This window comes from Penicillium canescens (assembly GCF_028828765.1).
Source record: "Penicillium canescens strain IBT 15451 chromosome Unknown utg000005l_segment0_segment0, whole genome shotgun sequence".
Lineage (NCBI taxonomy): Eukaryota > Fungi > Ascomycota > Eurotiomycetes > Eurotiales > Aspergillaceae > Penicillium > Penicillium canescens.
The window spans coordinates 2,208,453-2,227,188 of record NW_026703967.1 but is presented as its reverse complement, the minus strand read 5'-3'; the positions used below and the strand labels follow the sequence as shown (position 1 = coordinate 2,227,188).

Sequence of the window (18,736 nt, the reverse complement as noted above, 5' to 3'; positions counted from 1 at the left end):
AGTCCATATGTTCGAGGTAACGCTGTGCATGTACACTCCCTCTCTTAACTCTCTTTCAAAGGTGAGTTGTCCATTTGCTTTGCTTCTTGCTAATGTTTCTTAGTGGTTCCACCAGCTCTATCCCGTCAGACCTCAATCAGTAGACGCAATATTTATACTTCTCCCTGACAAAAGACCGCAAGCTCGCCCAATAATACATCAACTAATACTGATTGTTGTGGCCCCACTACCACCAACTTCCTAGTACGGTTTGGTTTAATTGGATCGCTTATTCTTATGGAATTAGAATATCTTAATCTAAAATTATCTTCAAGTACGCTCAGAAGATGCGGGATCATCCTGTTGAAATGGCAGCTGGTATGTAAGATCATTACAGCTAATCTGCCTGATTCGTACGGCCTTGCAAGCTCCTTGACCTGATGCGGAACAAATAAGTATGTTATCGTGAGGCTATGGGTTGAGTATTTCCTTCCCCAACACCCCTGTTGTCGGAAGGCAGTTCAAATATTCAAAATGCGCTTCACCACGTTTCAATACGGAGACTTCATGCCAGGTTCGGAATTTCCGATCTTCGCCAAACTTTTTGGCATGTTTGATAGCGCCAGTGTAAATTGCCAGATGGGATGGGTGTCGCTTGGCCCACCCTTCCAGATCAGAGAGATTTCTGAAGAACCCAGTCACACAGGTCTCCCTAGAATTTGTCTCGTGCTGAGACGAGCCATGCACGGTGTTCCTCAAGTATCTTAGGCCCATTGAGCCACTCTCAACTGGATTTTGCCATAAGTACATGAGACCTTCTCGTAGCGTCGGTTCCAGGTTCTCCTCGTATGACTTGGTCTCTTCATCGCCGCAGTTCGCCCAAAATTGGCCTGAGCGGATGTGAACCAGATTATCGTAATTTGTGCTGACCAAATGCGGGCTGTCCGTCTCAGAGATTGAATCGAATGGTATAGCTGAAGACTTGTCGAACTCGAATATGTCGTGAGCTGAAGCCGGAATTCGATCTCGCGCTGCGCCCCAGTAGGCTGAGCGCGTATGCTCAACGATATTGGTCCCAGGGAGCCGGGCAAGGCCCGGCAGATAATCTAGACCCGAGTAGTTCGTCTCCAGACGCGAAACTTGAGTCGTAAACCTCTCACACCAAAGCCCAACTCTTTGTCGATCCTCAGGGCGAAGTGCTTGATGAAGCTTTGCGAGGTTTAAACCCCTCATGCTCTCCTCGTATCTCTCATTATTATCCCAGTAGCAAACAAATACTGTCGAATTTGGAATGTCATCGCCGTCGAGTACATGAAAATTTTCCACTGATTTGGGAGCATATTGGGGGTCCACAAGCCATCGTTGGATCCGTTCGACTATCTGAGACGAGATTCCTACCTGACCTGTATTGTTCCCCGCACGCTGTTGTACGCCAACATATGCGGTGAAAACTCTATCGATACCATCTGGGAAATTGGCGAGCCAACGAGGGACTGGGGGTTTGTAGTTTTTGGGCTGCCGTAGAGAAAAAGTCGTGGGCAGGCCATGGTTCGTTGGGAACTTAAAAGATATTTTGGATTGGGCGACAAAAAATGGAAGTTATTGGGGACAAAACAACAAGGTAGAGCAGAGAGGGATTATATGCGCTCCTGTGTGATGAAGGAAAAATTGCAATTGGTAAGAGGAGTGAGGGACCCCGGGATTAGAGGGAACGTGACCCTGGAGACGGCAAAGTGAGGAGGTTAAATACTAAGTTCGGCTATTGCGGATCAGACTTAATACCGCCAAGTCATGAGTTTGAATATGAGGCTGAACGTGTTGGTCTTCCCTCAATTTCTGGTTTCCAAGCTAGCAGAAGGTCTTACCACTGGCCTATTGGACGTGCTACTTTTCGCTTTAGGAACTTGAAGGGAGTGGGCTGATGCATGAGGTTAAATATGAATTTACATGATTGGATGAAAGTTGAGTGTTTTGTAAAAAGAAAAAGAAATTCATTATATTGACTTGTCATTTCCGCTTCCAGGGTTTGGTCCGCTGGATGACTAGCTGAGCATTTATTCTGATATACGGTAGCAGATGGCCCATGTTACACCCGAGATTATATCAGGAGCATGGAAGAACTTGAAGCTAAGCACAACTAGAAACATTGTGAACGCGCCTGGATATCAGACACGTGAGCTTGTTCTAGTTCCCATTCAGAATACAAGCAGTCAAGCATCAGCTATCTCATTCATCTTCCTCTGTACAAACTCCTCCATCGAACCCCTCTCCTCTTCAGTCAACAAAGCAAATCGATCCTCCATAGTCCCCTCCCCAAAGAACCTCCGATCAATTCGAGCCCAGTAGATAACATCAAACGCCCAACTCCGCCGAGCCGCATAACTAACCCAAAAGTCACCATTCTCCCAACTCTCCCGCATAAACCCGGATAGTCGATTCTCTTCCCCAATCACACCACGCGCAATCTCAGCATCTTCCCGCATGACCATCTCCTCTAGCCAGACCTCCAGCCGTTGCTCATAAACCCGCGCCCAATCATCCAACCCCGTTTCCCAGTACTCTGGCCGTTCAAGGAGTAACCAGCACGGTGGGGCATAGACAAAGTCCGCAGGCGCAGCATATGAAAATTCCCAATCAATCGCACCACAGATCTTGTAGTCTAAGTCGGAATTGGAGAGGATATTTGCAGGCCGGAGATCATCACAATACAGCTTAAAGGGACCATTCTCAAAGCGACAGAGACGTTTCTCGCGTGCTAGTTTCCGAAATAGACAACGTGCAATGTACTTCGTTCGACAGTCCTCTGCAGAGTAGATAGCATCGTGTTTCTGCGATGATAGATGCACCATGTGCAGCTCAGCCAGGACAAGGAAGTATTCCGACCCGCTTGTGAATGTTCGCTGGGGTAAATGTTCCAGTGCAACACCCCCCACCTGAACGAGTTCGTTCATGTTGATGCTGAGCGCTCTATGTTTGACAACCCACTCGTTATCGAGTTCATCGTTTTCATTATTGGAAATGCATCCGATGGCATTGAATGAACACTTTGCAACTTGTAACATCAACCCTGCCATATCACTGTACACAGATCTAAGCCTAGCAGGTGCAATATCCGGATCAAGAATTGGGCGTTCTTCGATGGGTATTCCGGGGGTATTCAGCGCATCAACCAAATCGGCATTACTGTCAATGTACTCCATAATAATGAACGGGCCTAGTTGGGCGGGACTCTGGTCGGTCATGCCATAATGCAATATATGCGGGACACGGATCTCAGTGTGCCGCTCGAGAAAGCGCATGACTGAGACTTCGCGCTGGACTTTTTCTTCAGGGAAGACTGAGTATCCTGGTATTGGGAGGCGGATGATTGTAGATGCGCCGTCTAGGAAGCGGAGGCGGATCACCATATTGAACGAGCCCTTTTGCGGTGGGAAGAGCCGGTCTGCGATGCCTTCGCGGTGATGCTGGATTAGAGCTGTCATCTCGTTTATGGCGGCTTGGTTGAAGAGTCTGCTTTTCCATGATGCTAGGAGTTCGTCGGCTTTGTCCCAGAGGACTTCGTCGAAGAACATTAGCTTGCCCCTGTATATTGGGGGTAGAGGGGTTGGTCGCATTATTGCGGAGGGGGATGAAAGGGAGGAAGAGATTTTGTTTACCCCGCGAGGTACAAAGACGGCAGTCTACATGGAGATGTTTGAGTCTCCAAGTGTTGCCTGCTGACCCTATAAATTCCTGAGCTGACGTATCTATTTTAAGCTTAGGATTAGTCTAGTGGGGCCGTGAGGGGCATTGCGTTGCTATAAAATTGTGTATTTAGGAGTTGAGAGTCTGCAAAATAGCAAATAGCAAGCATTTCATGATGCTTTTATCTCAACTTTTGCTTTCGCCCACCTCACAACCTCATCCGACTCCTCATTTTTAGTGATACATTCAGCCAGATTCTTCACAATCACTTCCCCAGCCACTTTGGCCCACTACGTCTCTTCAAGGAGGCCAAACAGAGCTCCCCAACAAATATAGATCAACAAGGCCAACGGCTCTTCCTTTTCGACTTGATCCACAAATTCCTCGCCAGCCATGACAATTCAAGGTATAACCATCCCTTCCGGTATAGCACAGTGTTCTAGCATATCAACAGCATGTCGATAAACCCCCTGCAATGTTGGAGATGTACGATGACAAAGCTCCGTCAACATAGGAGGAAGAACCCCTCTGATACCGTTGAAGATATCTGATGAACGCCCAAGTAAGGCATAATAACGAACTTGAACGGCCCCTCTTCAAGTGAAGGACGAGCCTGATCAATGATGGAGTGAATGCCTTTCACAAATTGAAAAAGCGATGTTAGATCAGTGGGCACTTTCTTCCCAGTACCCGCATTGCTATGGGAATTGTTTTCAAGTGATGGGAAAACAACCGTGCAGGCCATCATTATCACAGAACATGCAAAAAGCGCGTCACAGTTGGTAGGTGAGATATTCTCAAGCGCTGCACGAAAAGCTGGTAGCTGGTACCGCGCTACTCTGATATTGCAGTGCATCACTTAGGTGGACTGCCCGTTTTTCATTGGTGACTGGAAGCTCAGTGGCCATATGTAGAGATGTGAGGGCTAACAAGACGTCCATTAAGAATTCCTCCTGTAGCGCTTGTTGCACGACGTATGTTTGTAAGGTATCACTCAGGGGTTGCGAGAAACTGTGGCATGTCTTCAAGGTCCAGTGATGCATCAACTTTAATTCTCTATTTCGTTTTGTTGAAGAAATGTGATTTTTCAGATTCTCGTGAACAAGCCCGGCATCGGTTATTTGAGATGAAGTTTCAGCCATGGGTGTTACCGGCTTCCTTGCTGACGAAGACACTGTTTCTTCATACTGCCCAGTCCAGCTGGACGGTCGAAAAACATTATTGGCATATTCACATTCCGCGTTTCGAGCCTTGCAAGTCCCACAAGCGGGACCACTTTCGTCACATTTTATTCGTCGTCTCTTGCATCGTTTGCAACCATCCCGAGATTTAGTATGGGAGCGTCGTTGGGGCATATTAGAAGATAATAAATCATAATCGCGAGGTTGAGGATGAAACAATTTAACGATACAGCCAAGAAGCGTTGTTTAACATTACCCGACAGCGGGCGGTGAAGTTGCCGAGTTGATATCTCTCACTTGTTACAAATATAAGGCATCTTCCCTACCCATTTCCCCTCTATGGCCTCATCCAAAACCCATCTCGCAACACTAGATCTACTAATCCAAGTCTTGTCCAGTCCGCTTCCCAGATGAGTCGCCTCAACCGGCGCCTCGTCCCCGTTAGTAAGTCCGCCAACCCGAAACAATTCCCACTGGATTTCTTCGCTCGAGGTAGAAACAGTCTCTCCGATAGCAATCATCTCCTGGTACTGGCCCGGACTGAAGAACTTCATGAACCAACCACCAAAGCGCCATTTGAACGTTTCAACGTCAGACTTGTCTCGGAAAGATGGCGTGCAAAGAATGAGAACACGAGTCATGTTTTGCGAGGCGAGCTTGGGGATTAAAAGTTCGTATCCATCTGCAAGGGGCTGTGGAATGGATTGTCAGTACATGTACTTGTGGGACTTGGAAGTACTTGTGAGTTCATACTGTCCCGCTGGCTCCGAATGTTGGACCTGCAAAAGAGACAAACATGTCTGCTCCGCATTTTGCAATTTTATCTAGGTCGGAATGGGCTTCAAATGATCCTTCGATTACCTGTTCTGCGTTGTTGAGAATGTTCTCTGGGACCTTTGTGGCATTTCGAACGAAAAGTGTAAGTTTATGACCTTCGTTCAAAGCGAGATCGCAGAATTGGCGGCGGATGGCACCTATCCAAGTTAGATTCTTTCACGTAAGTCTGAGCGGGAGCATTAATACCTGTAGCTCCTAGGACTAGAAAATGCATGATAGGAATTTGGATGAAGCATTCAAAACTTGAACTCTGGGGACGTCTCGAATCTATAAGAAAGGCACTTCATCGCCAAGCATTATGGGGACCCACCCGAATACGCTTTGTGTCCCGAAAGGGCAACTTATACGCATCTTGCTGTTTCTTACACTTTTAAGCCCAGGGATAATAAATGTTACTATCCCCCTCGACGTTTAAGATGCTCAAAATATTAGTACCATATAGAGCAAGAACCCACATCAAGAACCCACCCAATTTCTTCTATAGCTCATCTAATCAACAGCCGATGCTCTCCATCCAAAAGCATATAAATCCCCCTGATCAGATAAACCGCCGAGCCTTGTATCCACCTTTTTTCAAAATACTTCACCAAAACCGCGTAGAAAGCAGGCACACACAATAGCCCCCTTATCACAGCTTTTCAAAAGCCCCAGGTACGCATAAGTCATCTCAAAAAGCCATTCATGCAAACCGCACAATTTATCCTGATCCTTGAAGTTCCGGCCATACAAAAACGAGTCACTCCGACTTAGTGCCACAACTGCCTCCTGCAAAGCGAGTTGCCTTTCTTGATCATCTAGGACATATTCTACCCTTCATTTCCGTGAGAACCTGGAATTGCTCGGGAGTATGAGTCTTCCAGCAACCAAAGCCTCTCCAGGTACTTCGAAGATCAAAGATACAGGGGAAGAAAAAGACGGAAGCCTCCGCCATTACAACTGTATCTATGCCGCGCGTGTGACATAACCATTCGGGAATGACGCCGTTGCCGAAAGCCAGCGCATCGTCTTCTTGAATGGGTCGCGCCAGACTATAATAGAGCGTTAAGACCCCGAAAGACAAAAAGCGATGTACAGCTTTGCGGTGTCACCATGGCAATCAGTGGCAGGGCCTTGGATAGAGATGCTGAATGCCGTTCATTGGCATAAGGAAGAAGAGCATGTCTCCGTTTGGTGTTATAGCGCGCGATACGGAGAGCCGCAAGGGCGAAGATCCCGTCCAGGATATAATCTGTAGTAGAACCCATCTGTGGAATCATGACCCGCCACAATTCTCGGATCTGGGGCTTAGGTGGTAACGGCGCGAAGGTGGAAACTGTAAAGTGGCGGAGGAGTACTTAAACATTGGAATTTTTTGCATAAGGCGCGGATGGATAATCATATGGTTAAAAGCTCCCGGGTCGCCTCATCGGCTTATTACCCCCGGTGCGGGCACTGACGCCGCTCCTTCCATGGATTTGGAGTTTAGCTAATAGGTACACATTCTCGGTCTCTAGACCAGTTGTTAAGATTGAGAAAGAAACTGCCTGTGGCATCTAAGCCACGAAACTCCCGAGGCGCGTGAACAGCTCCACTTCCATCCTCTCGGCCGCATCATGTTGTTCGAGAATCTGACCCATGTTATCCTCGCCTAAGTCTTCGTCCCATAGGGGCTGCGGCTCAGCGTTTGCTTTCATATTGCGGTAGACACACATCCTTAGATGCCATCGTAGTAGATTCGCACTAACGCCGTTTTTTTGGTCTGTTCCATCTCTAGCAGAGTCTCTAAGGCGTGTGCCTCCCAGTCCTTTCGAGTCTTTCCCAAAAATGATAATCTTATAACCTGCCTAGATTTTTGTGTCCTTAGTCACTGCCACAGGTAGAAATCTTAGAAGTCTTACATCTGGATCGACTCCGACTTTGAATTTATCGAACGCTTCATGGGCTTCGGGTCCAAGAAGTAGGCCGTTTTGAGGAGAGTACAGCTTGCTGCTTCCAATCTTAGAGGCAGGACTGGGGTCGGTGATATATCGTTGGTAGTTTTCCCGTTCCCATTGTGCGATCTGGCTTGTAGGGAAAATGTGGGAGGCGTGAAGACCACTGTATGGATTTTGGGAATCTCCCCCAGAGGTTCGGAATTGGTGATTGCGCAAATGGAGTCTCTGTCGCACAGACTTTTCCGGAAGTGCGATTGCTATAAAAGCTATTAGCCACCCCGTAAGGTGTGCCACAGAATTCCAGAGTTAACTTACCAAATGATTTCTTTCACGTTGTCCTTCAGACCTAGAGCTGGGATCTTGGGTGGTGACACGGCGCGGTGCTGACTCGCTAGTGACTTGAACGGTCATCGGCTGTTGGTCTAATGAATGTTAGATAATTCAGTACCTCGAGATTTAGCATGCTTGCCATCATCGAGAACTAGGTAATTGCCTGGCTTGATGGGGGTTTGGCGGTCCGAACGAAGGACACGGCCTGGTGATTCATCGTGGAGGATAGGAAAGATTGCCCATGTTTGGTGACCAGGAATGATGAAGATCATACTGCAGTACCGGTACAGCATCTCGTGCGTTAGATGTCTCTGGAGGGGGTTGATTTGCAAAGCTGTTGGTCAGTTTGTTTTGTTTCCCATACTCTGTAAGTAACTCACAAGCAAGGAGAGTTCCATTGTTATCGTAAAGACGAACATTGTGTTCCCGAATCCTCGGTTCCTCGAGAACGCGTGTCATGGTGTCTAGATGCGCGAGAACAAGCTAGTAGGTGTGAAGTGACAAATGCTATGAGCAGAAGAAGAGCGTAAGAAGAGCAGAAGAAAGTGGAAGAAGAGTGGAAGAAGAGCAGAAGAAGAGCAGAAGAAGCGTGGTGCAAAAGGAAAACGAAAACAAACAGTTGAATCTCGAGGCACATAGATATCGAAAACAGTCAAAACACCTCTGTACACATTGGCCTTTTAGTGTAAGGCGCAGATAATCTGGTTAAACCTTCCGTGTCGCCTCATCGGCTTATACCCCCGGTGCGGACACTGACGCCACTCCTTCCGAGGGATTTGGGATTTGGCCAAGAGATACACCTTCTAGGTATCTAGAAAAGTTGTTAAGATTGAGAAAGAAACTGCATTCTATGCAACGCATCAACTAAGTAGGTATCACAATGCATAGCCTAAAGTCCGCACACAATTCAGACATTCTATCAAAGCACTTACAGTAAACCCCCTAGAAAGGCTTAACAGTACGCTGGAACCTAGGCGGGTGACGGGAAAACTTCTCCGGCTCATCTCTAGCGCCCTGCTTCCAATAATCAAACTCCATCCAAGCATTCTCCGGCATCTGCGCCTCAGTCGCCTCCAGGAAGTCACCCAGATCGGGACAAAGCGGGACAACGCCCGTCTCAAGAACATACTGATCCCAAAGTTTGAGGAGCTGTTTCAATTTCTCGGGTTCGGATTCGGACAGGTCATGGATCTCGCCGGGGTCGTTGACGAGGTTGTAGAGCTGCCATTTTTCTGGGCCCTTTGGTTTAGGGATGAAAACGATTTTCCAATCTGCGCAGCGGAGCGCGGCTCTTCCGCATGTTTCCCAGCCTTGGATGAAATCTTTGGGGTGGATGCGTTCTGCTTGGCCAATTGCCCATGGGTGGAAACTTCGGCCGCGCATCTCGACAACTTCGCGGCCTTCGTAGGTTGGGGCTGGGTGTTTGAGGCCTGCCATGTCGAGGATCGAGGGGGCTAGGTCCATGACTGTTGCGAATTGGTCTGTTATACCGCCCTTTCCGGCTGCTACGTCGACTGGGTTGATGTTGAGGTTTTTGGGGAATCGGCAGGTGAATGGGACGCGGACGCCGCCTTCGGTGGTGTATGCCTTGTACAGGCGCGATGGAGCAGTGGCAGCCTGCGCCCAGCGCGGACCGTACCAGATGAATGAGTTGCCGTTGCCGAGGTTCTCAAGGCTGTTGTCATAGTATTTCTGGAGATGGGGCATGACGCCGTTTTGGACCATCGGGTAGGCCTCGTAGGCGGCGCCTTCGGCTCCGTTGTCGGACATGAAGCAGACAAATGTGTTGTCCAGTTCGTCGGTGGAGCGTAGGTATTCTACGACCTTTCCCACGTTGGAATCAATGCACTCGACCATGCCGGCGAAGACCTCCATCGCTACTGCGGACTTCTTCTTCTCGTCTGCCGAGTACTCCTCCCACGACTTGACTTCCTCTGCCTGGACGGGGTGTGGCTCGACATCGTCGCGCACCATGCCGAGCTCTTTCAGGCGCTGCAGACGCTTCTGTCGGAGTACGTCTGGGCCCTCGTCGTAAACACCGCGATAGTGGTCTATGTACTCACGCGGGGCCTGGAGGGGCCAGTGCGGCGCCGTGAAGGGGAGATAGGCAAAGAAGGGACGGTCTCCATTGCCGTCAGGGCCATCACTTCCACCGGTCTCTTTCCATTCCTTCAGGTAATCTACCATTTTATCACCATAGCCATCGGACGAGTACCAGCCCTCGGGGAGTTTGCGCACATACTCGCCATCCTCCATATGCAGAGCGATGTAACTCGCCTCGATAAAGGTAGGAATCTGGTCCTTATCCTTCAGTTCCGGCTCGTAGGCATAGTGGTTTGAGCAGGCAGGTAGATGGGCGAATGATCGCTCAAAACCGCGCTTGTATGGCGAGCGCTCCGGAGTTAGTCCCAGGTGCCATTTTCCAGACATCACTGTGTGGTATCCTCCATCACGCAGCACCTCCGGGAGTGCCACTACCCGCTCATTAAGATATCCTTCGTAGCCGGGCATACCACGCTGCGGGGCGGTGCTCATGGCGGAACCCTTGGGTCCGTTCTGGCCGGAGATGTTGGTCCATTCAATCAGGTTGCCTAGACCTGCGATGTGGTGATCTGTACCTGTCATGATCATGGCACGTGTGGGACTAGAATGGTCAGTTTGTTGTAAGTCTTGCTTGGGTAGGTGATGCTCACGAGCATGCTGCCGCGGCATGAAAGTCTGTAAACCGTAGACCTTCCTGGGCAATCTTGTCGATATTGGGTGTACGGATTTCACCACCGAAGCAGCCCACATCGGAGAAGCCCAGGTCATCGGCAACAATGACCAGAAAATTGGGACGTTTGGGTGCCATTTCCAAAGGTGTCAGGGAAGGTGAGGGTAGAAAGAGAAAGAAAAGAATGAGGGGTCACAGATATCCCGAGGGGCACGCATGATTATATCGGCAAAGCAGCCAAAGCTCTAACACAAGCATCAGACCATCCCCTGTCGCTGTCCGTGGCTCGTCGGCCATCGGCAAAGAATGCGGGGAGGCTCCACATCTGATAAGAATTCCTTGCTGGCATAAGTTAGTTTATAGTTGGACTACAACTCCACCAACAACTAAACAACAAATAACCTTGTAGAGGAACGGAAGAGAAGAGGTTACCCTCGGATGGCGCAATCCCCCCACGCGAATTCGCATGTCGGCAATCGGCAGTCATGACATAATCAGTTGCAGATCCGGAGAGCTTCAACGTCAACACTACATACCTACACTACCTAGGTACACTACCTGAGTACACACTTCAAGGCTATTCAGGGTTTATGTGACTCCAGCCATGCATTCAACTATATCTTTGCCCCCTCCTCATTCCCAATCCTCCCATCCATCTCTACCTGGTGCTCGAACCTCTATACCCGGTGGATCTCAACCTCCACAACATCATCAAGCTATAGCGAGCTCCCCCAAAACCCAAACCAATCTCAAACCACTCAATTGAGCAATTCCGAGCTCGAAGGCCCCATAATGGAGGCTTCCCGCTTATCAAAAGCCCGATGGCGCACCTACTGGCTAGCCCTAGTCCTCTGCTGCGGCGGAGCCCTATTCGGCTATGATTCCGGGGTAATAGGTAAGTAACCAACCATCCTGCCCAAAAAAAAAGTATACAAACTAAAGCCAACCCACAGGCGGTGTCCTAACCTTCCCCTCCTTCCAACAGAGCTTCAACTTCACCACCACCCAAAAACTAGCATAAGCGCCATAGCAGTGGGAATCCAACAAGCCGGCGCATTCGCAGGCTGCTTCCTAATCTGGCCATTGACAAACACCCTCGGCCGGCGCGCCGCAATGATGATCTGCTCAGCAGTCTTCTGCATGGGCGTAATCCTCGAAGTGATCGACACGCACTCCCTCGCGGCCTTCTATGTCGGCCGGGTAATCTGCGGACTAGGCGTTGGTGGCTCAGCAACTGTGATACCGATCTACATGTCCGAGATGAGTCCCAAGGAGATCCGGGGCCAATTGGGGAGTTGTTATCAGCTTACGTATACCATTGGGATTCTTGTTAGTTATTGGGTTGATTATGGGGTTAAGGGGATGCCGGCCACGGCGAGGCAGTGGCAGTTGCCTATTGGCCTGCAGATTGTTCCTGGGTTCCTTATGGGGGTTGGGGTGTTGAGTCTGGGTGAGAGTGTAAGGTGGTTGTTGGCGAATGGGAGGGAGGAGGAGGCTTGGAGGAGTCTTGTTTGGATTCGGGCGGGAGAGGGGGTGGGGGTTGTGGGTGAGTTTGAGGATATGCGGAGGGGATTGGAAGAGGAGAGGCATGCTACTGCTGGGTTCCGGGTGAGGGAATTGCTTGAGTGGCCGAATATGCATCGGTTGTTGATTGGTGGTGGGTTGTTTCTGGCGCAGCAGTCGACTGGGTCGACTGCGTTGGCGTATTTTGGACCGCAGTTTTTTGCGATTCTTGTTGGGGATGGAGATCGCACTTTGTTGCTTACCGGTATCTTTGGTGCGATCAAGGTTGTGGCTTGTGCGGTTTTTGTGGTGTTCTTGTCGGATCGGTTTGGGAGACGGCCGTTGCTTATGAATGGCGCCGCGTTTATGGCTGTTTGTATGATTGCTACTGCGGCGGTCATCAAGGCTTACCCGCAACCTGGGGATGGGACAGTTACATCTTCGGGGATTGCAACTGTTGCGTTGATATATCTTGATATCATCGCTTACAACTTCAGTTGGGGGCCGCTGCCTTGGCCGTGCACGAGTGAGATCTTTCCCACGCGGATTCGGGAGCCGGGTGTTGCGTTTGGTGTTGGATCGCAGTGGTTGTTTAACTTCGTATGGAGTTTCTCGACGCCGTACATCCAGGCGGGCATTGGCTGGGGGACATTCCTGCTGTTTGGCCTGTTGGATGTGCTCATTGTCATATTTACATTCTTCTTCCTGAAGGAGACTGCCGGCAAGTCTCTGGAGGAAATTAACCATTTGTTTGATGGGATTGATCCCGATGCCGAGCATGGGTGGAAGGGGGTTACAGTGGATGGATCTGCCCATGGTGATGCTGATGCATACCAAGATACGCAGACTGATATCGATACTAAGTCTGTCCAGTCCAAGCATCAATCTGCACATGTCGAGTCAACCGCTGGACGGTCTTGATTTGACACTTGTCTATGATCTATACAATGTTTGTTAATAGTCTGTTATAGGAATATAAAGATACCACGTTGTGGGAAATACATTCCCATCAGAGGTCATGTCATTCATAGAAGATATATCTTCAGGTACAGGCCCAGCAAAAGCCCAGCTATCGCCAACAATAAACAGCTAGAAACGAACGAACAGAATAAAGCGTGACACCAAGTCCACAGAAAAGTAAACATCCATCCACACAAGCGAATGAAACAAAGAAAACTCCAGGCACCCTCCAGCTCACACACTGGATCGCAAGTCAAAATCAACAATTTTGGGAGTAACAAACTCACAACGCCATCCCATTCCATCCAATTCAACCCAACAGCTCTGCTGCCCCATTACCTCCACATAAGTCATATTCATAACACATAACAGAGTTCCGCCGGCACCCTCTCACACATTGATTAAATCATCAAAAGTATCCTCCGCAGAAAAAGCAAACGGACCTTCCGAGACAAGCGAAGCCTCCGAATCCCTCCTCATCTGCTGCCCAAAAGCCTCCGCCGCCGCCGCAGCCCCCGGCTCCAACTGCAACGGATCGTCAAACCCAAACGACAACGCCGCCTGCCCAGGCTGCGCAGCCATAGACACAGGCATAGCAATCGCCGCAGCAATAGCAGCAGTGGTAACAGCAGCGGCCGGCTCAAGCGGCGAGATGGACGAATCCTCCGGCAGAGGCACAGGCGACTGCGGCATAGCACCTACCGCAGCAACAGCCGACGGCTGACTATCGACATCAGTGATCTTCTTCAGCATCTGCGCGAGATGCATTTTGATAGGTTCATCACCACACTGAGAATGTTTCAGTACTTCATTCTTCAGCCCTAGGACCTCCGAACGCAGTCGTGCAATCTCCGTCATGAGAGACTGATGTTTCTCCGACTGGTGCTTGTAGCGGAACTCCAGCTGCTGGGTATGTTCTTTCTTCTTTTGACGACATTTGCTAGCAGCGAGACGGTTGCGCTCGAGGAACTTGGTTCGTTTCGCACTGTCCATTGGTCCGCCGTCGTCTAGATCTAGTTCTGGGCTGAGACTTGCCGCTGCGGCTGTGTACTCGCGGACGCGACGGCGCTTTGAGGCGCTTGCGCTGCTGTCCATGCTCATGCTCATTGCCATGTCGAGGGCTGAGACAGGCAGGTGGTTGGCGGATTGTTGTTCGTCGTAGGGGGGAGGGGTTGGTTGGCCATTGCGGACTTGGGCGTTTTTGAGATCGCGTTCCATGGCGGAATGGGTAAAGGCTGCCGAGTCGGCTTTGCTGGGGTCCCAGGTTGAGCCGGTCATTGGGGAGATGGGGCTTAGGCCCCAGAGTTGTTCCTCGTCTGGGATTGGGACTAGGAAGTCGCCTGCGAAGGGGAGAGGAGCGAGATGGGATTCAGTGAGGTTCATGATATTCGACATGATGGTGTTGAAGAGTGAAGAAGGACAAGGTTGGCTTCTTGCCCTAACAGAAGTGAATAGCCCTAAACCAGCAACCGAGTTGTTCACTTCCACGTTCGGCCGGTGCCTGAAGCGTTGTGAGTCCGCGGTTGACTTGGAAGGAGCCACGGTCGGACAAGACTTCCGTCCAGCAGATCCGAAGTGTGACAAAGAAAGAGCAAGTGGAGATGTATTTAAAGAATAACAGGATAACAGCATAAGCTAAAGAATGGAGCTCCAACGGGATTCAATGCCGGTCCCATCCCGTTGAAGTATACAGCCCTGAAGCTTCTAGAATACATAGTTCACTCTGTCCCATGTCCACGGATTGCCTACTCCCTGTGATAGTCTCCCTTGGCCCACTCTCGTAGCTGGAGATTCACAAAATACCAATGATCGATCAACAGTCCCGCCACGCGTTGTTCCTCGATCTCCTGTTCCACCATATGCACCGGCACCCCGTCTCTGTTCTCTTGCCCCCTGGTCCCGAGGAGAAGCGGTCCAAATACCCGCTCCAGGCCATGGTCTACCGCCACTGTCCGGACATCAGTCCCGGGTGGAGGAATCTCGACACGAGTAAGTCGGGTGAGCAGCCCAAAGACTGCACAGATAAGCTCGCGCTGCATGTCATCCGTCAGCGCAATAACAGCAAGGGCGATAAGCTGCACACGGAGCGCAATACGCGGATCCAACCCTTCAAGACAGTCGGGCACATGGAGATTGTCAGCGTGCTGTGGGATGGAAGCAAGGTTGATGTCGCTCAAAGTATGGTACAGTCGGACACTCCCGAGGATCCCGTAGTGAAGCCCCGCCAACAAGGCCTTCAGGGTCCATGCCACACTCAACGCCGGTGCTGAATCTTGAGTAAGTTGAGGCATAGCAACCACACGCATGGTCAAGGCAATCTTGGCCTCCTCCTTTTCGGCTGAGAGCACTTGAGAGGCAAAATCGTCATACATGTGAGTGGCTGCCTTCAAATCACCAGGATCGACAAAGAGGCCAGGCACGTTTGCACCTGCAGGAACCCGTTAGCCAAGTCATGACGTAGGAGGGCAAGTTACAAACCATATCTGTGCAGAAATATCACGGTCGCCACAATGCATGCAGGCAGCTGCAGGGGGAAAGGAGCCAAATCCGCCAACATAAGAAATGCATGTCCTCCAAGACGAGCCAAAGTTTCCACCGATCGTCCTCGCAACGAAGTCATGGGAACAGGACGACGCAGGGTTGCAAAAGTCTTTGTTCGTCGCAGCTTAGGTGTTTGGGGGTTTGTATCGGCCGTTAACCCAGATCGCACCTTGCGAACCCGACTCATCAATCGGAAACCCCGTCGCCCGTTGCCTTGTTCCTCGGGGCGAGGCAGTCCCTCTAGCAAATGAGGTTAGTGGTAGCTCACACCAAGGGAAGAAAGGACGTACGTAGGCTGTCTTCAGGTTCCGGAAGCACCTTGGGCATATGGATACTGAAGCGAGTGATCAACTGATTCAAGGCGACAGTTGCTCTGCTTGGTTCAAGCTGACATGGCTCCCTCATCCAACTGAGATGGCTGATCATGGAGCTGGTCCTCTCAGGAGGCGGAGCAGGCTCAATCTTGTCGACATCATCCTCAAGAATAGGATCAAGGGAACCCTCAGAGGCCTTCGAATGCTCTCGGCTTCGATCAGGACGCTTGGAGGACGATGGATGTGCCTGCTGGGGCTCAGTGCTCTTCCCATCGGAGAACGGGTCGGATCCCTCACGAATGTGAGTGCCATCTTCAGGGTAATACATGAGTCCTGGCCATGACCACTCATCCAAGGATTGCCGGGTCGGGGTTGGGATAAGCTCAGCATCAGTAGGGTGTCGACAGACAGTGTCTTCAGTCTGGCTCGACTCCTGTGACTCAACCGTCTGAGTGCTGACCTTCCGCTCACCATCTCCAACGACCTGAGGTTTATCATCAAAGCGAACAGACTTTCCAGGGCTATCCTGCGCGGGAGGGACTTCCTCCTGTTCAAAAGGATTGGATGTTGGGTCTCCATTGTCAGGAGCTGGGATTTCAACGTTATCGGGAGCCGGGGCTTCAGCAGATTGAACTGTCTCGGAGACAGGATCCTCCTCGTGGGGTAGACTCGAATGCAAGCGTGCAACGATCCTCTTCAGTCTTTTTGTGCCAAACTTGGATCGACCAAGCAGAGGAGTATGCTCAAACTCAAGAGGAACTGGCTGGGTTTCGTCAGCCTGTTCGCCAACAGGAACTGTGGTGCATTCCGTGGGTTTCTTTGCAGTCAAGGCATTTGCAGGCTTGGATGGCGAGACATCGCTTCGAGATTCCTGCGAAATCGCCTCTGGCTGGGGTTTCAGTGGCTCTGTATCGGACGCACGACGCTGCGCTCGAGATTTAGGGTTTGGATTATCTGATCTGGATGACCTGAACACGGCACGAAAGCGACGCATGATTGCGTGAGTATGCGTGAATCGGTACGAGAGAAGTGAAGAAGATGAAGTAAGTTAGGGAGAGAACAGGATGGGTAAGACCTGCGTCGAGGAAGGAGCACATTGGGAAGCTACGTTGTCTACGAACGTCCAAGAAGTTCATCAAATCTTCAAGTCTATATTCCGACAAACATTTTAGAGACCATGTCATTACCTCTGTACATTCGTAAAGCCCAAAATCCAAACATGGCCTCGCCGGGCCTGTCTGTGGGAATATTTCTCAACTAAAGAAACGCCGGAACCATGCAAGGCTGATATGTAGGATCATGCTTCTTCGTTCTCTCCTTCGAGAAGAATGTAGTGCAGGATATCACTCAGGGTCAGCACACCCTTGAGCTTGAAGTGCTCATCCACAACGACAAGACGGTGGACCCGGGATTTGCGGATAGTGTCGAAGATAGTATCCAGGCCGTCATTGAGTGAGCAGGTGTAAATACCAGGGAAGCCCTGTACACGGTCAGTATAAAGTCGGCATATAAAATCCCGCATATCACATACCGCAGAACGTTTCTTCAGCGCTTCTCCAACAGTCAGACTCAAATCGTCATAAACACCACCCTTAATCAAGGTGATCACATCAACCGACTCGAAAACATTGTACACGACACCCTCCGAATTCACAATCGGTACGCTGGATATACTGCGCTCGACCAGAATATGGATGACATCAATGACGGGTGTATCCATCGAAGCCGTAGCAACATTATCATACGAACCAAGCAACAATTCTCCCAACGGCCGACGCAGCTGCTGCGTATCAGGTACATTGACAGCAACGAATTTCAAGATCCGGTATTGCGTAATGACGCTGAGAACGTGGGGCCGCTCGGTCTGACTATCACTGGTGACAAGGGGGATACGGCGGGCGCGCGATTCCAGCATGCGCCGACACGCTTCGTACAGCGGACGTTCGGGGTCGATTGAGATGGTCTCTGGTGGCGCGACGCCTAGCGCCTTTTCGACTTCTGTAGGGTCTTGTAAGCCGCGGGGTTCCTAGGTTGTAACGAGGGGTGGATTTGGGACTGGGGGTCTACGCACCTCGCAGACTGTCCAGGCGGAATTGATCGATTTGGTCCAGCGCCGCTGGGTTCTGGAAATAGTATTGGATCACATTGATGTAGTCGGATGTGGTTAGAAGTCCAGCGAACTTGGACGCCTTCGAGTCCCACAATGGTGCTGAGACGATGCCTGTGTCGCCCGGCGTCCGGGTCAGAGTTAGCCTGGGGATTCGACCATTGCGCGGACAATGGGATTCTCGAGGATAGAGAGGGATGTAGAGGCGGGTGTGGAGAGGGAGGGGTTCAAGGACGTGCCATTCTGGATCAGGATGTTGAGACTCTCCTTGACGGAGAGCGAGGTATCGAAGATGATGAGTCGGAAGCTGAGGGGCAGCACATCGTAACTATTGCGGGCTTTGAGGAAGTTGCGAATGGCACGCTGTAAGGTGTTAAGGTGTTAGTCGAGATCTGGATGTAAGCCCCGGAGGTTCAGGGAAAAAGCAAGGTTAAAATGAGACACTCACCAGGCCCAGTCGCTCTTCCCGATCGATTGCTCTCTCGGAGGCCATTGGAGGTTGGTACGAGGATGGCTGCACGAAAAGGCGCGTGACCAGAGGTGAAGGTCCCGAGTTGGTCTTCCGCCTTGGTGGGGGAACTGGGGGGGACCGGGGTGAGAACATATAGCTTCTCTCTCCCTATATCACTTTCTACTATTCCGCCTGCATCATTTGTCTCGCAGGCCCCTGCGCT

General features: G+C 50.5%; 9 protein-coding genes across 9 annotated transcripts; 1 reads left to right on the top strand and 8 right to left on the bottom strand.

The window, feature by feature from the left end:
• Positions 1-450: 450 nt before the first annotated feature.
• On the bottom strand, positions 451-1,526 carry N7446_008441 (phenylacetaldoxime dehydratase family protein; the record flags this gene model as incomplete). Its single annotated transcript, XM_058517186.1, has 2 exons — positions 451-1,359; positions 1,383-1,526. The coding sequence occupies 2 exons, from the start codon at positions 1,524-1,526 to the stop codon at positions 451-453; spliced, it is 1,053 nt and encodes a 350-aa protein (XP_058370832.1).
• A 663-nt stretch (positions 1,527-2,189) lies between these two features.
• Positions 2,190-3,593, bottom strand: N7446_008440 (uncharacterized protein; the record flags this gene model as incomplete). Its single annotated transcript, XM_058517185.1, has 1 exon — positions 2,190-3,593. One exon carries the CDS (start codon positions 3,591-3,593, stop codon positions 2,190-2,192), a length of 1,404 nt encoding a protein of 467 aa, XP_058370831.1.
• Positions 3,594-5,137: 1,544 nt separating this feature from the next.
• On the bottom strand, positions 5,138-5,895 carry N7446_008439 (NAD(P)-dependent oxidoreductase; the record flags this gene model as incomplete). The annotated part of the gene is made up of 3 exons (XM_058517184.1): positions 5,138-5,536; positions 5,598-5,818; positions 5,868-5,895. The coding sequence occupies 3 exons, from the start codon at positions 5,893-5,895 to the stop codon at positions 5,138-5,140; spliced, it is 648 nt and encodes a 215-aa protein (XP_058370830.1).
• Positions 5,896-7,213: 1,318 nt separating this feature from the next.
• N7446_008438 (uncharacterized protein) lies at positions 7,214-8,383 on the bottom strand (the record flags this gene model as incomplete). Its single annotated transcript, XM_058517183.1, has 4 exons — positions 7,214-7,504; positions 7,559-7,851; positions 8,043-8,258; positions 8,305-8,383. 4 exons carry the CDS (start codon positions 8,381-8,383, stop codon positions 7,214-7,216), a joined length of 879 nt encoding a protein of 292 aa, XP_058370829.1.
• A 483-nt stretch (positions 8,384-8,866) lies between these two features.
• On the bottom strand, positions 8,867-10,775 carry N7446_008437 (arylsulfatase; the record flags this gene model as incomplete). Its single annotated transcript, XM_058517182.1, has 2 exons — positions 8,867-10,568; positions 10,618-10,775. 2 exons carry the CDS (start codon positions 10,773-10,775, stop codon positions 8,867-8,869), a joined length of 1,860 nt encoding a protein of 619 aa, XP_058370828.1.
• Positions 10,776-11,186: 411 nt separating this feature from the next.
• On the top strand, positions 11,187-13,061 carry N7446_008436 (sugar porter family MFS transporter; the record flags this gene model as incomplete). Its single annotated transcript, XM_058517181.1, has 2 exons — positions 11,187-11,532; positions 11,566-13,061. Coding segments are annotated over 2 exons (1,842 nt in total), but the record flags the coding sequence as incomplete, so codon positions are not given.
• Positions 13,062-13,490: 429 nt separating this feature from the next.
• Positions 13,491-14,495, bottom strand: atfB (bZIP transcription factor atfB; the record flags this gene model as incomplete). The annotated part of the gene is made up of 1 exon (XM_058517180.1): positions 13,491-14,495. One exon carries the CDS (start codon positions 14,493-14,495, stop codon positions 13,491-13,493), a length of 1,005 nt encoding a protein of 334 aa, XP_058370826.1.
• A 350-nt stretch (positions 14,496-14,845) lies between these two features.
• Positions 14,846-16,949, bottom strand: N7446_008434 (uncharacterized protein; the record flags this gene model as incomplete). The annotated part of the gene is made up of 3 exons (XM_058517179.1): positions 14,846-15,528; positions 15,579-15,881; positions 15,932-16,949. The coding sequence occupies 3 exons, from the start codon at positions 16,947-16,949 to the stop codon at positions 14,846-14,848; spliced, it is 2,004 nt and encodes a 667-aa protein (XP_058370825.1).
• A 303-nt stretch (positions 16,950-17,252) lies between these two features.
• On the bottom strand, positions 17,253-18,555 carry snf4 (AMP-activated serine/threonine-protein kinase regulatory subunit SNF4; the record flags this gene model as incomplete). Its single annotated transcript, XM_058517178.1, has 5 exons — positions 17,253-17,435; positions 17,487-17,953; positions 18,027-18,144; positions 18,222-18,425; positions 18,511-18,555. 5 exons carry the CDS (start codon positions 18,553-18,555, stop codon positions 17,253-17,255), a joined length of 1,017 nt encoding a protein of 338 aa, XP_058370824.1.
• Between the last annotated feature and the right edge of the window lie 181 nt (positions 18,556-18,736).